The sequence below is a fragment of the Gracilinanus agilis genome, chromosome 3, assembly GCF_016433145.1.
Source record: "Gracilinanus agilis isolate LMUSP501 chromosome 3, AgileGrace, whole genome shotgun sequence".
NCBI lineage: Eukaryota > Metazoa > Chordata > Mammalia > Didelphimorphia > Didelphidae > Gracilinanus > Gracilinanus agilis.
In genome coordinates, this window is record NC_058132.1 from 629,120,543 (window position 1) to 629,137,585 (window position 17,043).

The window sequence follows — 17,043 nt, forward strand, 5'->3', positions numbered from 1 at the left end:
TTTGCAGATGATATAAAAGTATATTTAGAGAACCTCAGAGAATCAACTGAAAAACTACCTTAAACAATGAACAACTTCAGCAACGTAAATAATAATAAGCCTACATAAATCATCAGCATTTTTATATACTACCAACAAAAACTCAGTACCAAGGGATAGAAAGAGAACTTCCATTTATAGTCATTGCAGACAATATAAAATACTTGGGAGTCTACCTGCCTAGACAAAACCAAGAATAATACAAACACAATAATGACACACTTTTCACGTGAATATCTAAACAATTGGAAAAATATTAATTGCTCATGTGCAAACCGAGCCACTACAACAAAAATGATGATTATACCTATGTTGATTTACTTATTCAATACCATACTAATCGAACTACCAAAGAATTATTTTACATAGCCAGGAAAAAAAATAACAAAATTCATCTGGAAGAACAAAAGGTTAAGAATATCAAGTGAATCAATTACAAAAAAAAAAATGTGAAGCTGTATCAGATCTCCATCTATTACAAAGTGGTAATCATCCAAACAACCTGGTACTGGCTAAGAAACAAGGCAGTGGATCATTGGAATAGAGTAGGTACACAGTACACAATAGTAAATGACCATAGTAACCTAGTGTTTGCTAAGCCCAAAAAGCCAACCTGCTGGGGTAAGAACTCAATATATGACAAAAATTTCTCAGAAAACTGGAAAACAGTTTGGTAAAAACTAGACATAGACCAACATCTTATACTGTATGCCAAGGTAATGCCAAAATGAATAAATAATTTAGACATAAAGATATAAGTAAATTAGGGGCAGAGAAAAAATGTACCTGCCAGCTCTATGGATAAGTAAGAGTTTATGACCAAACAACAGATGGAGGAGATAATGGGAAATAAAAGAGATAATTTTGATCACATGGAATTTTAAAAAGCTTTTCCACAAACAAAATTAGAAGGAAAAAAGGAATCTAAAAAAAATTTTGGAGCAAATTTCTCTGATAAAGGCTTCATTTCTCAAATATAAAGAGAAATGAGCCAAATTTATAAAAATAAGAACCATTCCCTAATTGATGAGTCAAAGGATATGATCAGGCAGTTTTCAGAAGAAGAAATCAAAGCTCTCAAGAGTCACATTAAAAAAATCCTCTAAATCAATTCTTATTCAAGAAATGCAAATTACAACAATTCTGAGATTCCACCTTACATCTATCAGATTGGCTACATGAAAGAAAAGGAAAATGACAAATCCGGAGAGAATGTAGAAAAATTGAGACAATGTACTGCTGCTCAAATTGTGAACTGGTCCAACTATTCTGGAGAACAATTTGGAACTATGCCCAAAGGGCCATAAAACTGTGTATATCCTTTGATCCAGCAATACCACTATTAGATCCCAAAGAGATCTGAGAAAAGGGAAAAGGACCTTCTGTACAAAAATATTTGTAGCAGAGCTTTCTGTGGTGGCAAAGAATTAGAAATTGAGGGAATGCCCATCAAATAGAGAATGGCTAAATATGTTGTGGCATATAATTGTAATAGGATACTATTGTGCTATAGAAGAAAACATATGATTTATCGCTTGTTACTATGGGTATACGATTTAGGGTTTTGGTTTTATAAGATTATTCTATTGCAAAAATGACTAATAATAGGTTTTGAATGATGATCCTGGTACTCCAGGAAGGGGGAAGGGAAAAGGGGAGGGAGACAATATAAATCATGTAACCATGAAAAAAATAAAATAAAAAAATAGAATACTATTGTGCTATAAGAAATGATGAGCAACAAAGGGCTATAAAAGAATGCCTGCCCTTTGATCCAGCCATACCATTTTTGGGTTTGTACCGCAAAGAGATCATAGATAAACAGACTTGTAAGAAAATATTTATAGCCGCGCTTTTGTGGTGGCAAAAAACTGGAAAACGAAGGTATGTCCTTCAATTGGGGAATGGCTGAACAAATTGTGGTATCTGCTGGTGATGGAATACTATTGTGCTCAAAGGAATAATAAACTGGAGGAATTCCATGTGAACTAGAAAGATGTGGGAGTATAAGTGAAATAAAGTATAAGGAACCGATGCAAAGTGAAAGGAGCAGAACCAGAAGAACATTGTACACAGAGACCAATACACTGTGGTAAAATAGAATGTAATGGACTTCTGTACTAGCAGCAATGCAATGATCCAGGACAATTTTGAGGGGTTTATGGTAAAGAACGCTACCCACATTCAGAGGAAGAACTGCAGGAGTGAAAACACAGAAGAAAAGCAGCTGCTTGAACGTATGGGTTGAGGCAGACATGATTGGGGATTTTGATTCGAAACTACCACACCAATGCAATGATCACCAATTTGGAAATAGGTCTTGATCAATGACACATGTTAAAACCAGTGGAAATGTGCATTGGCCAGGGGTGGGGGGAGGGCGAAGGGTGAAGGGGAAAGTAGGAGCATGAATCATGTAACCATGCTAACTTTTCTAAAAAATGAATATTAATAAATGTTAAGAAAAAAGAAATGATGAGCAAGATGGTTACAGAAAAACCTGTGAAAACTTAACTGAAATGATGCACAGTATAGTAAGCAGAACCAGAAGAATACAATGCACAGAAACAGCAATATTGTAAGGATGATTAACTATTAGCTACCCAGATCAAAACAATGATCCAAGACAATTCCAAAGGACTCATGATGAAAAATGCTACCTGCCTCCAGAGAAAGAACCGATGAACTCTAAATGCAGATTAAGGCACACTTTTTAAAAATTTCTTTAACTTTGTTGTTTTATTTTGTTTTAAGTTTTCTTTTACAATATGACTAAGATAGAAATATGCTTTGCATGACCTTGCATGAATAACAGAAATAAAATTGCTTGCCTTCTCAAGGAGTGGGTAGGGATGAGAGGGAGAAAGAAAATTTTGGACTCAAAATTTTTAAAAAGATTGCTAAAATATTTTTACATGTAATTGAGAAATATTTAACAAAATAAATAAAAATAATTTGAAACAAAAAAACAAACAGATCTAGATAATGCACCAAACCAATTTCTGATCTGGAAATCCAAAGGAAAAAAATTCAGTGCTGGTAGGTACTCCTTAATTATCTTTATTTTCCCTTGGTTTTAACTCTCAAATAGCCATTTTTGTTCTATATTTTGCAATTCCAAATATTTCTATATTTTCAATTCCAAATATTTCTACAAAGAGTCCTTATTCAAAGCCTTTATGTAGAAACACTAGTTAGTACCCTATCTGATTTCTATCAAGAGAGTGAGTGGTTTTAGCATTTAAGAGTGTTTAAATTTAGTATATTTTATAATCAGTTTAAAGGTTTACTTACTCAAAGTTTGGGCCCATTTTATGGCAGTACCAGTGTCTGCTGCATTGCCTTCAGCCAAACATACAACTTCTGGCCCAATCTTCCAACCAATTATTGGATAGAAACCTTATGAATAAAAATAAGTCAAGTTATACGATATTTAATTCATAATTCACTGTTTCAGAGATATTTTTAAAGGGGATAATTTAGTCATCTTAAAATAAGAGACTTGTACTTCTCTGCCAATTTCCAAACAAGTTCTAAGTAAAATCCAAAGCTATTCTGAGACAAGTTTACTAGAGAAATCTATATTCAATTTAATTCTGCCAATACTAAATGCTTGCCATATGCAAGGTGTTCCAGATACAAAGAATAAACAAACAAAACAAAAGAGCCCTGACCTCAAAGAGGTTCCTGGGGATATAAAATGCAGAGGAAGAGAGAAAGAAAGAGGCAGCAGCTAAGGAAATGATTTGAGTAAGAAGTGTCAAATGGAGCCTCTGAGGCAACTAAAGATTATAGTAGGACACGGTAAAGAAGTACACTTGGGGCGGCTAAGTAGTAGTGAACAGATAGCCAGGCCTGAGGATGGGAGGTCCCGGGTTCAAATATGGCCTCAGACACTTCCTAGCTGTGTGGCCTTGGGCAGGTCACTTAACCTCATTTGCCTAGCCTTGCCCTTCAGTCTTAGAGCTGTTACTATGCCAAGAAGAAAGGGTTTTAAAAAAAAAGTACATTCCATGCATGTGAGTTTGTCAGCACTAAGGCAAAAGACAGAATGCCAAATTTGGGAAACAGCAACTTAGCAAGTTTGTCTGGAACTAAGATGGTGTGAAGAGGAATGATGTGAATCAATCTGGAACATTAGGTTGGAGTCAGACTGCAAAAGGGTTTTTTAAATGTTGGGCTGAAGAAAGTGTATTTTTATCCTCGAAGCAACAGGGAGGAACTGAAGATTGTAGCCAAGAAGTGACATAGTTGGATTTGTATCTAGTTGGAAGATATGTGGAAAATGATTTGGGGAAAAAAATAGCCTGGAGGCAAGAAAAGGAATTCGGAGACTTATAGGAGAGAAGGTGAAAGATATGTGAATGAGGGTAGTAGCTGCATGAATGGAGAGAAAAGGACCAACAGGAAAAAAGATATGGAGGCAGAACGGAGATCTGGCAACAGAAAAGGGCATGGTGGGCAAGAGAGAGGAAAGAATCAAGGAGAACCTCCAGGGTTATGAACTTGGGTAACTAGACAACATCCTCAAAAGAAACAGCAACGTTTGGAGAAGGACAAAGTTTGGGAGTGACCAAAAGATATTAAACCTACTTCTAACTTTGGCGGTTTATCAATGATAGCTCCAAAGGCGAAACCCCTAATGAATAACTCTAAACTTCACTCAACAAGAGAGAACTCTATTACAGAACAGGAAATAAATTTGATTTATCCTGTATGTCCTGTTTCTATGTAGTTGTCTGCATGTTGTCTTCCTTCATTAGATTGTGAGCTCCTTGACAGCGAGGACTGCTTTTGTCTTTTTTTTTTTTGTATCATCTGTGCTTAGAACAGGGCCCAGCACAATAAGCGACACTTGTTTTAATTTAAGGCACAGTTAGATATTCAAATCAAAAGATATTTATTTGGTTGATTCTTCTATATTGTTATATATGAAACCTTTCTACTAAAGGACAAAGGCCTTAAAAGTGCATCTCTTAAAATGCTTTAAGAATGTCTGATTAAAGACCTAACCTGTGCCTTCAGGATTATCCAAATTATGTTCAGAAAGCAAACCAGAATGTCCCGTACTTTCTAAGTTGATATTGTACATAAATGTGCATAAATATATAGTACCTATCTATATAGCATACAAATATTATTTTGTTTCTAGAAGGTAAAGATAATAATATAATACAGTAAAAGGCAATGGGAAAGGGTCAGCTAGGTGGCTCAGAGGATTTGGAGCCAGGCCTAAGAGAGGGGAGGTCCTGGTTTCAAATCAGGCCTCAGACACTTCCTAGCTGTGTGACCCTGGGCAAGTTATTTCTCCCCCTTGCCTAGCCCTTACTGCTTTTCTGCCTTAAAGTCAATACACAACATTTCTCCAAGACAGAAGGTTGAGGATTTAAAAAAAAAAAAAAAAAAAAAAAAGAAGGAAATGGAAATTGGTTAGCTTTTAGTGCTGTTCACCAAACTTAAAGAAAAGAGATAATGACCTTGATATGAAAAGTCAATGGATAGGGGCAGCTGGGTAGCTCAGTGGATTGAGAGCCAGGCCTAGAGACAGGAGGTCCTAGGTTCAAGTCCGGCCTCAGACACTCCCCAGCTGTGTGACCCTGGGCAAGTCACTTGACCCCCATTGCCTACCCTTACCAATCTTCCACCTATAAGTCAATACACAGAAGTTAAGGGTTTAAAATCTAAAAAAAAAAAGTCAATGGATAGCAAAAGACTGCCTCACATCATGAAGATCTGCTAAAGTTTGCTTAAGAGATGTGGCTTTATTCACCAAAAACAAACAACAGAAAAGAGTTCAACTATTTACCTCCAACAGTCTGTTGAGGGTTGGTTCCAGTATTAATATCCAAAAAAGTTCCTGTTCCCATAGTGAATTTTACATCACCTCTCTGAAAGCAGCACTCTCCAAACATGGCTGACTGTTGGTCAGCTACCTGTATAAATGACCAGAAGAGAACAATCAGCTGACTTAATCAGTTTCAAAGTTACATATTCCAGCTTATCAAATATTTTACTTTTTTAGCTACATTAAAAAAAATCTGTTGGAACCAGACATTTATTTGGTTGTTTCTTCTATACTGTTATCTATGGGCCTTAAAAGTACATCTCTTAGATTAAAAAAAATGTTTGTACAAAAGTATTTCTAGCCATGCTCTTTGTGGTGGCAAAAAATTGGAAAGTGAGAGGATGCCCTTCGACTGGGGAATGGCTGAACAAACTGTGGTATATGCGGGTGATGGAATACTATTGTGCTCAAAGGAATAATAAACTGGAGGAATTCCAGGTGAACTGGAGAGACCTCCAAGAACTGATACAGAGTGAAAGGAGCAGAACCAGGAGAATATTATACTCAGAGGCTGATACACTATGGAAAAATCGAATGTAATGGACTTTGCTACTGATCGCCATGACCCAGGACGATCCCAAGGGACTTATGAGAGGGAACGCTATCCACACTGAGAGAAACAACTGAGGGAGCAGAAATGCAGAAGGAAAACATGCGATCTTTCACTTGTTTATACAGGTATATGATTTGGGGTTGAGGTTTGGTCTTCCAAAAATGAACAATATAGAAACAGGTATGAGTGATAACACACGTATAACCCAGTGGAATTGCTTGTCAGCTCAGGGAAAGGGGAGGGAGAGAACTTTGGGAAAATACTTAAAAAAAAATTTAGAGGTGCATCTCTTAAAATGCCTGACTAGAAACCTAACGTGGGCCTTCATATGTCACGTGAAATAATCCATGCACTAGTCCCTGGGCCAAAGCGGCAGAGAAAACCTCCAGGACTGCACAGGCTGTTCATTTCAGTTCGGGAATTTGGGGACTGAGAACTCGGCCTGTAATATGGAAATGCTGCCAACAGATGGCGCTAAGCACCCTCTCTGTTAAATAAACCATCCTAATCTATAATCTATAATCTGTTTATGCTAGTTATAAACAGGACATATGAATTTCTTGGCTTAAAAAAATCTATTAAGAAGAGCCAACCATACATATAGAAAAGGCTTTTAATTTTTAGAAATCTGAGATACTCTTATCAATCTTTGATTAATCTAACTTTGCTTTCATCTCTAGACTTAATTTGTGTCGTCCTAAATCATCCCAAATTCTTCCTATATAACCAAACCAAACAACAAAAATTATGCATTATCTCATTTTTCTTTACCCATAAGGCTCTTTGGGATCAAATGAGATTGAGCAGTTTTTGGTAGTTATTACAGTTTCTTCCTGTCACTGTCATAGGTTTTTGATTAATAAGAGTCAAAGAAATATCTTTATTTGCATTTTGATCAGCTAAAAGACCTGTTACTTCTTTCATTTAAAAAAATTTTAATAACAAAGTTCCACCTAAGTTTTCCAAAATTATATGATCCAAATCATCTCTGAAGGGTTCCAGGTATGTACAAATCATGAAAATATTAAAGATGTATTCAAAAGCTGAATCTACTGAGCAAAGTGCTCATGTACCAGACTTAACAGATATATTTCTAAAATTTTCGTGATTTGTTCATACCTGGAACCCTTCCATCTCCCTCTCTTCTTCCCTCTCCCCTCTCTGATCTGACAAACAATTCAGTCTGGATTATACATGTATTATCATGCAAAATATACTTCCATATAATTAATTTTTGTAAGTGAATAATCTTATGAAAACAAAACCAAATAAAAATCATGCTTTCATCTGCAGTTATTTCCTTTAATTACCTTGTATACCTCTTTTCCATCTAGCAGAAGCAGATAAACAACACATATAGTGCCTCTCTTGTGATCATTAATGAGGAAATACATTTCCATTCCTTTTTAGAGAATCTAACAAATTGTTCAGTCATTTTTCAGTCATGTCTGACTTTCTGTGACCCCATTTGGGGTTTTCTTGGCAAAGATACCAGTATGGTTTGCCATTTCCTTCTTCAGCTCATTTTATAAATGAGGAAATTGAGACAAACAGACTTCAGTGACTTATTCAGGGTCATACAACTAGTTAAGTGTCTGAGGCCAGATTTGAACCCAGGAAGATGACTCCAGGTCTGGCACTCTATCCACTGCGCCACTAGCTTCCCTAAATTTATATAGAATTTATGGTTTATAAAGCATTTTCACTGAGCTTTGTAAAAGCATGCTAAGATAGTATAAGAATTAGCACTTCCATTTTTACAAAAAAGGAAACCAAGGCATAGAGCAGTAGTGACTTGCCAAAAGTCACCACTAAGAAGTGGTAGGATCAGGATTTGAACCTTGAACATGGCTGTTTTGAGTCCCAATGCTGCTTTTCCTACTAGTGTATAACTACTTTGTCCAAAGGAAAAAAAATCTTTGCTCTAGCAGCAGATGCCAGCTGTATTAAAACAAAGACCTCCAGCTAAGGCAATATCAAAGGAAAGCCTTAGTTGATGTAGAAAACATAAATCCCAGGCCCATCAAAAACAAATGAACAAAAGACTCAATATCCCTATCAGAAAAAAATCCTTTCTAAACAAAATTTAAATAAGATTTTCTAAAAACAGGAATGAAAATAAATTACAAAAGCTTTCCAAGTGGTTTCAAAACAGAAACATTTGTGCAAACTGTCTAGACCTTCCTTTCAGAGGGATTTAGGGCCCTGTTTTAGTGAAAAATATTTGGACCAATTTTGAATCAAGAGCAGTTATTTTCCCCATATCCAAACCTGGTTATTCCTCTAAATTAAATTATTTTATACCACAAAGGGAAGTTATTATGTTTTCTACTCACCAAGGCCACAACTGGTATAGGTGCTCCAAGTATTTCTTCATCCACGAATCCAAAGTTGTGACTTAAGTAAAATGAGTTTTAAAATTAGTCATCATGGCCTTACATGAATTTAAGATTTTAACAATTAATTTGAGTTTATATCAGAATATTAGACAATGGGCAGCAAAAAGGCCTATTAAAACGTGATCAAGAATCACATTAAAAGGGGCAGCTAGGTAGTTCAGTGGATTGAGAGCCAGGCCTAAAGATGGGCGGTCCTGGGTTCAAATCTAGCCTCAGACGCTTTCTAACTGAGTGACCATGGGCAAGTCATCTCACCCCAATTGCCTAGCCCTTACTGCTCTTCTGCCTTAGAACCAATACACATTATTGATTCCAAGTTGGAAGGTAAAGATTAAAAAAAAAGTTTCTATACACTTAAGTATAATTTAAGAAAATTTAAGAAAATATAATTTAAAAAATTTAAGAAATTAAAAAAACATTATAATATGCAGTACTATTTATAGAATACATATTTATAAATCAAAAGAAAAATCTTTAAGATTCTGTACAAGTCCCCCACTTGCAAGGATGTAAAATGGCTAAAGTGATTTTTTGACTGGTTTTTATATAAGACTTATTACCTTGTGTCTTTAACAGGAGGCAGGAGGGAAACTGGTATAGAAAGCAGGGAAGTAAGGATCCCACTCCAACACATCTAAACATAAAAATACTTCTTAAAAATCAAAATGGATTTGCTTAGTCATTTCATTCTCTTTTACCTTATTTTATATATTTTTTGTTTTTATAACACTCATTTCTGAGCACATGTCTCCCCAGCCCCCAAATCAGTTGTTTTTTTTTTAAATCAGACTTTTTTAAAAGGAAAAAAGAAGCAACTTGGCCAAAGTAATCAGCAGTTCTATCTGACAGCATACAAGACACTTCATACCCATACTTTCCAGGAACTACAAAGAGAAAATGTGAGGATGGGATTAACTGTCCCTTGCTCTTTTTTCAAATTTAATCACCAGAAGCATATACACCTCACTTATCTTTAACTATGGGGAGGTCTGTGACACACATGTGTGATAGTTGGTGATGAATCAGAATCGACTGATTGCCACCTGGGCAGTCAGTCCTAAGCAAAACTTTAGCTGTAATTGGTCCATGTAAAGTGGGAGGAAGGCACAGGAAGTAACGAAAGGAAGGGTCTTTAAAAGTGGCAAGAACTTCCTGTGAGGCGGTCTTTAGCCTTCAACTTGGGAGGAGCTCCTGCTGATGACCTCAGACTGCTTTTCTATTTTCCTTTTGAACTACCACGTGGGTGAGTGAAAAGGACTGACTCCCTTCCCTAGCTTGTACTGGAGGTACTAGTTGGAGGAAGTCTCATGGCTAAAATCCTTGTTTAATTTAACTCTGGGCCCACTTTGCTGGGACTTCTTAAGCCCTGCCTGGTTCCGACTGGGCCAGAGTAAATATCTACTCTCTCTGATTTTCTTACTTTCACTCTTTCTCCTTTTGTAAATAAACTACCATAAAAAGTCATTTGAAATTGAGTAATAATTCTTGGCAACCACACCCTTATAAATTTAGTCCAACACTTTTATTTTTACCCTTTACATCCTGGCCCTTACAAAATGGAGGTGCATTTTCTCAACTCTCTTCAGGGCCAATCTTGATAATTTACTATAATTAGCTTCAAAAGAAGACACAAAAAGTTTCTACCTGATATGGGTCAAAAATTCCAGTTGTACTAGCATTTGAAAAGTCTGTGGCATATTCAGAACCTGTATTTATAATGAAAATAAGATATTAGTTCTAGGTGTCACAAGGAACAAGTGAAGACAATTCAAGTACAGACTTGAATCCATACTATCACTATCAAATTCTTGAGGGGCAGCTGAGTAGCTCACTGGATTGAGAGCCAGGCCTAGAGACAGGAGGTTCTGGGTTCAAATCTGGCCTCCAAATACTTCCTAGCTGGATGACCCTGAGTGAATCACTCAACCCCCACGGCCTAGCCCTTATCACTCTTTTGCCTTGGAACCAATACACACTATTGATTCTAAGACGGAAGTTAAGGGTCTAAAAAACAAAAATCCTTGGGAAGCAAAGCCTTAGCAGCAGCTTCCTATTTTGAATGATCAAGATGCTTCCACTTGGTCATTTGTGACTCATACTGAGGCTCTGAGGAGAGCATCTGGGATGGGAAAGGAAAAAGCTGATGCTACCACCCATGCTCATTTGTCTTTCTCTCACAAATTCCACTTACTTGAGTCATTAGTTCGCCAAGTGAGCCCTACCTTTTGTGAGCCGATACAATAGCCAAGTATCAATGGTCCCAAAGCAACAATTTCCTTCTGCAACTGCTTTTTGCACCTAGAAAACCCCAAAATGCAAAATTACACTTAATTTTTAAAAAGTCAGATCTATAGACTGTAATGTGCTCATCTACATCAAAGAAGGAAAAGATATTGTCAAATTCTACTAAAATATTTTTCAAGAGTTAATGTTAATATGAGAATATTACCAGCCAAAATTGAAGGAATGGTTTGCAAATAAGAGGTTAAAGATTAATTATATTTTGGAATATCAACAAAGCTAAATTAGACAAATGATATATTTCTATATGAACATGAGCTTTTCAGAAAGAAGGTACCATACAATACAAAATAGCATAAAACTCAAATCAACAAATGACTGAATCATTTATTATACATCTGCTAGGCATTATAAGGAGGATGCAAAAGTCTGTGGCATTCTCACACTCAAGGAATTTATTATCTTGAGTAGGTTAAAACAGAGACATATGAAATATAACAGAATATAATTGAGAGTAAAATAGATGATACAAACTTATAGAACACCAAGTCTTATAGAATACCAACAAGAGATCTGTGGACAAAAAAAGTTTGAGGAAAGATCTGGTAATCAAACCAGGTCCTGATGTATAACTAAAATTTGGGTAGGCTGAGAGGAGCAGAGCAGGCATTCCTTGGAGAGAAGGGTAAGCTAAGAGTATGAAATTCTCTTACACAAAATTTAGGGCAAAACTCTCCCCAAGTATAAAATGCAAATGTACTTGTTTTCACACAATCATGTAAAAAACATTTTAGATTTACTTTGGTTTGGCTTACCTATAGAGCATCCATCCCAAGATCAGCAAAATAATTACATTTTAATTTTGATACCACATTTCCACACAAAAGGGAGAGGATTATGACAATTGCAAGTAGATTCTGCTTGAAAATATCTTAATTTATAAATGACTCATAAATAAGAATGGTCTCCAGTCACTATCCTCAAATTATCTCCAGCCATCTTTCTTTTTCTTTTTCTTTTAAATCTTTACCTTCTGTCTTAGAATCAATACTGAGGATTGGTTCCAAGGCAGAAGAGCGGTAAGGGCTAGGCAATGGAAGTTAAATGACTTACCCAGGATCACACAGCTGGGAAGTGTCTGAGGTCAGATTTGAACTTAGCACCTCCTGTCTCTAGGCCTGGCTCTCAATCCACTGAATCACCTAACTGCCCCCTGCAGCCATCTTTCTAAAGGAACACTATTTGTGGCTCTCTGAGTCTTCCTTTTGAAAACCTCAACTCCCCTAAGATGTCTAAACCACCTTTTTTAACCTGGGCTCTTGACCTTTATCCATCAGATCAATTGCAGGAATGGCTGCTTTCTGGCAGGAGCCAGTAAGTCCAAAGCTTTTTTCTCTCCTGCTTCTACAATACTTTCAGAATCTTGGAGATCTTTTTATTTATATATATTTTTTAAATTATTTTTTATGGAGATCCTTTTAAACAAGGCCTACTCCTCTCCTGAGAGGCCCCAAGAGCCACTAAAATGTCCTTGGGGGACAGGTCAATAGTAGGGAATGGAAAAGTAAATTCACATAGTAGGTGTGCATTTGAAAGGAAAAGGTTTACACCCTTTTCACCAGTACTACACCAGAGAGAAGGGAAAATAGGTTCCTGCTCTATTTATACCTGAAATATGTTTTTCTCAAAAGGAAAATTTTAAAGGTATAAAAGGGTCTATTGTCTGATTCATCCTATAATTGTTACATTATAGGTTAAATGTGCTAATAGTGTGCTAATCTAGAAACTCAATTACTCTTTTAGGGTAGGAAGGAACAATATTGACTGGGATGTCTGACATGTAAGCTAGACAAATTTCTCCCCATGAAACAAGTTTTCCGCCATAAGTTAACAAACTCAATGCTTTAATCTTATTGGTTTATTTGTTTGTTTTTACTATTTTAATAATCAACATAACTGGTTCCCTTTGTAATCCTATATATTTTCATGCATTTAAAAGTATTATTTGGAAGAGTCCATAGGTTTTTCCAGACCACCTAAGGGACTCATGGCACAAAATAAGATTAAAGATCTCAGACTGGAAACCTTGATAGGTTCAGAAGGCCGAGGCTTGAGTTCCTCTCACAGCTTCATGACTGTCTACGTCACAGAGGCTGGCCCATAAGAAGTCAATATCCTTTATATTTGACAAATGTCTCACTGCTACACAAGTTACCTCCCTTCTCTGCCAGATATGTTTCTGTACAGAAATGAGGAAGATTACTTAAACCAAGTCAAGTTATTGGTATTTAATATTCTTCCCACATTTGGTTAAGTGAGCCTCCTTTATTTTAACCTGTTCCATGATTCATGGGTATCTCATGTTGTTCCAGTCTCACAATCTGAACTATCAGACTGGCTGAAGTCTGGCCTACTACTAAAACTTCATAACGTTTCTTTGGAAAAACTGCTTTTTGAATTAAAATCAACAAAATTCCTAGTGAACTTGAAGAATAAAATTTTTACTGCAGATTGCCTACAATCTAGATTATTCAGGAGAAATTTTTTTGGCAGGTTCCCTGAGTATGAAGTTCTTGATTTGTTTTTTCTCCAGTAATTTTCCTTTCTGATTTGTGGAAGGAGAAAGGGGAGGTTCTAGAAGATGACAGGAGTATCTCATACAGATACATTGGTTCTTTATAAGCAAGTTAATCTGTATTGAATGTCCATTTAAATGATTTTTTTTACTTAAAAATTAAGTCTTTGTTAAACCATATTAAATTTCTCAATAACTAGTTCTATATCTTTTTGCCAAAATGAATTAATCTTGCATATATGATTTAAATCAAAAGGGTCTTAATTTGCATTTTGTACAGTATCTTCTTGAATATGATTGCTAGAAGACAGACAGTTCACCTTATGTGTATTCTATCTCTAAATAACCAGGACTAAAAGGTTAAATTTCCTACTGATTATTCTTTTCTATAACAGTAATTTTAGTAAAGGATCAAATATTGACTTGTTCTTATAACACCTGTATCATGGTCTTATAAATTTTAACTTTACTTAACTTTCTTGTGTTATGTCTCATCTCTTGAAATAGGACAACAGGAAACTTCCTGAGGGTGCTAATTTATAGATCTGTATATTTCCCTACAGGCCTCAATACGATTTGCGAATATTCTAGTAATAAACAAACAAAAGCTACCTTTCCCCACAATAAAATATAATCTCTTTGAAAATGATGTGTATGAATGTATATATGCATATACATAATTAGTATGCTCTACTTAAGGAGCTTAAGAGAAGTTCCATAATAGCTTTTTGGGGGACTATGATAAGGAATCAGTTCATCAGAGAAAAATAAAAGGATTGCCTTGCAGCAGTGAGGGTTTGTTTGAGATTAGATATTTGTAGTAAAATCAGTCCAGCATGACTTCATGTCTTCCTCTAACAGTGTTCAGTGATTCTGGAGTAAAAGTAGAAAAATAGGCTTTTGGGGTGACCCAGTTTTGAAGAACAACAAGGAAGGAACAGAAGGCCAATGGGGCAAAAGACTATAGAATGAAGTACAATGAAGAGTTGAACAAGTTAGTCACAATATGAAGATTGTGAAGGGAGGGGAAATGGGCCAGAAGAACTGATAAAGATTAAGAGACCAGTGATAAAAGAAAAGCTGCAGATCAGGTTTGGGAGGAGGAAGGCAAGGGGACAAGTGAAAGGCCAAACAGGAGGTTACAAGCGGAGTAGTCAACTTTAGAGTAGAAGAAATTAAGATGGTGAAATCCAGGAAGTGGCTGAAGCAAACAGCCATAGGCATCACAGGAACTAAGAAAATCAGCAATTATCATTAATAAATCTGTTCTGAAGTAACGGTCCTATTTGGTAAAAATGGATAAATTATTATTTCTGTAAAATACATTTTTACACAAGACATTTTCCAAATTCAGGTTTTAAAGTGAAAGTGGCTAACATATATATACGTATATAGAGATTATGTATTTATATATATATATGAATGATGCATGTAAATATTCTATTTTTTTATATATCCTAGGATATTAAAAAATACAATATTGAGATACATTTAAAAAAAATCTGTACTGAGTGCCAACTATTTTAAGAACATTGTGAACTTTTCTTTACATACCTAATTAGCATGTAATTAGGCATACAGTACATATAGCCTTTGGTCTTTATTGCTGATATATGATTTGGATCTGAGTCTCAAAAAATAAAGGTGTCCAATCTCCTACCCTACTCTATGGGGAAAGCAGAGGTTTTACGTAAATAGTGGAAATAATACATTTACACCTTGAATGTTTCTTCCCCAAAGTCCTCATCTTGACCCCTCCCCACTCCCATCATCACCACATTCTGCTCTTACCTCAGTCAAGTTCTGTAAAACCCAGACCAATCTCAAAGACACATGCTGAGTCGTAAAACTGAATAAACTGGCACCTAAAAGTCGTTTACTTCGAGTGAAAAGGTGAAGTATTTTGCAGGTATGCTGTACTATCTGTTCAACAAAAAGAGAATATTTTAAAAGTAGATATTTAATATTATTTCTTGAGAAGATTAAGCTAATTACATGAGGAAGTACCAAATATAATTTCTTTAAACTATTCTGGAACATGGCTTGGTCTCCATGTTATGCACTGAACAGATTTTTTTTTTAATTGCCTTATTAAAGGGAAATGAGCATATGCAGAAAGCAGACATTGGGCTGAACAGCCTGATCCAGCCTTGTTTATTATAGGGCCAGGGGGCAAACCCTCTTGAGTGGCCAGGGTAATTCTGACAATAATAGCAAAATTATCATGGAGCAGATGGAGGCTGAATTCATAGTAGTCAAAGTATAGTAAATAGATGAATTATACGTATAAAACTCTGAACTGTAGTCCAGAGAAAACTGCAGGCCAGTCAACAGCACTTAGTACCCTAATATGGTTAAAAGAGGGTGATAACAAACTAAGCTGATGTTGTAAATTAGGAACAGGGAAAAGAATAGAATTTAAATATGGCAGGCATGCATCCATTGGCCAAAATCTTTAATTAGCAAAGATGACAGTATAGACCCTGTGATTTCACTGTCACAGGGAATTTTGCTGGTGAGGAAACTCCCTCCATCAATGGGGGAGGGCAGCATCTTTTCAGCAACTTACAATCTTAGAAAGTTGCTTCAAGTATTAAAAGTTAACTGATCTGTCCAATGCCACACAGTTGGTATGTGACAAGAAGTGGAACTTGAACCCAAGGTTTCCTGGAACTAGGGCCAGCTCACTTTCCACTAAGCTGCCTTTGTTGAATATTAACATTAAAATATTTTTATTTCACTTATACTCCCACATCTTGGCTTCAAGTCAAATCTATGACTTGGAACCCTGAGAATGCTGTAAAACTAAACAGGCTTAGAAAAAATAATAAATTTGCTTCTTGAAATTTTTCTCAATTAAAAACATGGGAATACATGTGGAAGAAAATTAGGTTAATACTAATCTGGGATGAAGGTGTTTGATTACAGAAGTAAAATAACTCTAAACCTTCTACATTTCACTCTTAGATAAATTATATTCTAATTTATCAGAATATCAAGAACAAAAAAAGTATCTTCTTACAGTTTCAGGCTTACCTCTCAATGGTCTGATTCTTTGTTTAAAAGCCCAGGGCAGGCCTTTGATCCAGCCCTACCACTGCTGGGTTTATACCCCAAAAAGATAATAAGGAAAAAGACTTGTACAAAAATATTTATAGCCATGCTCTTTGTGGTGGCAAAAAATTGGAAAATGAGGGGATACCCTTCGATTGGGGAATGGCTGAACAAATTGTGGTATCTGTTGGTGATGGAATACTCTTGTGCTCAAAGGAATAAAGAACTAGAGGAATTCCATGTGAACTGGAAAGACCTCCAGGAATTGATGCAGAGTGAAAGGAGCAGAACCAGGAGAACCTTGTATACAGAGACTGATACACTGTGGCACAATCCA

At 35.9% G+C, this 17,043-nt stretch overlaps 1 protein-coding gene across 1 annotated transcript in view; it reads right to left on the bottom strand.

The window, feature by feature from the left end:
- GK5 (glycerol kinase 5) overlaps positions 1–17,043 on the bottom strand; it is a 59,882-nt gene that overhangs the window by 14,170 nt on the left and 28,669 nt on the right. The window contains exons 5-11 of the mRNA XM_044669454.1: positions 15,444–15,575; positions 11,059–11,134; positions 10,481–10,542; positions 9,397–9,470; positions 8,774–8,834; positions 5,846–5,972; positions 3,334–3,438 (exon numbers count right to left, since the gene is read on the bottom strand). Coding sequence (XP_044525389.1) covers positions 3,334–3,438; positions 5,846–5,972; positions 8,774–8,834; positions 9,397–9,470; positions 10,481–10,542; positions 11,059–11,134; positions 15,444–15,575 — 637 coding nt within the window. The remainder of the gene's footprint in view (positions 1–3,333; positions 3,439–5,845; positions 5,973–8,773; positions 8,835–9,396; positions 9,471–10,480; positions 10,543–11,058; positions 11,135–15,443; positions 15,576–17,043) is intronic.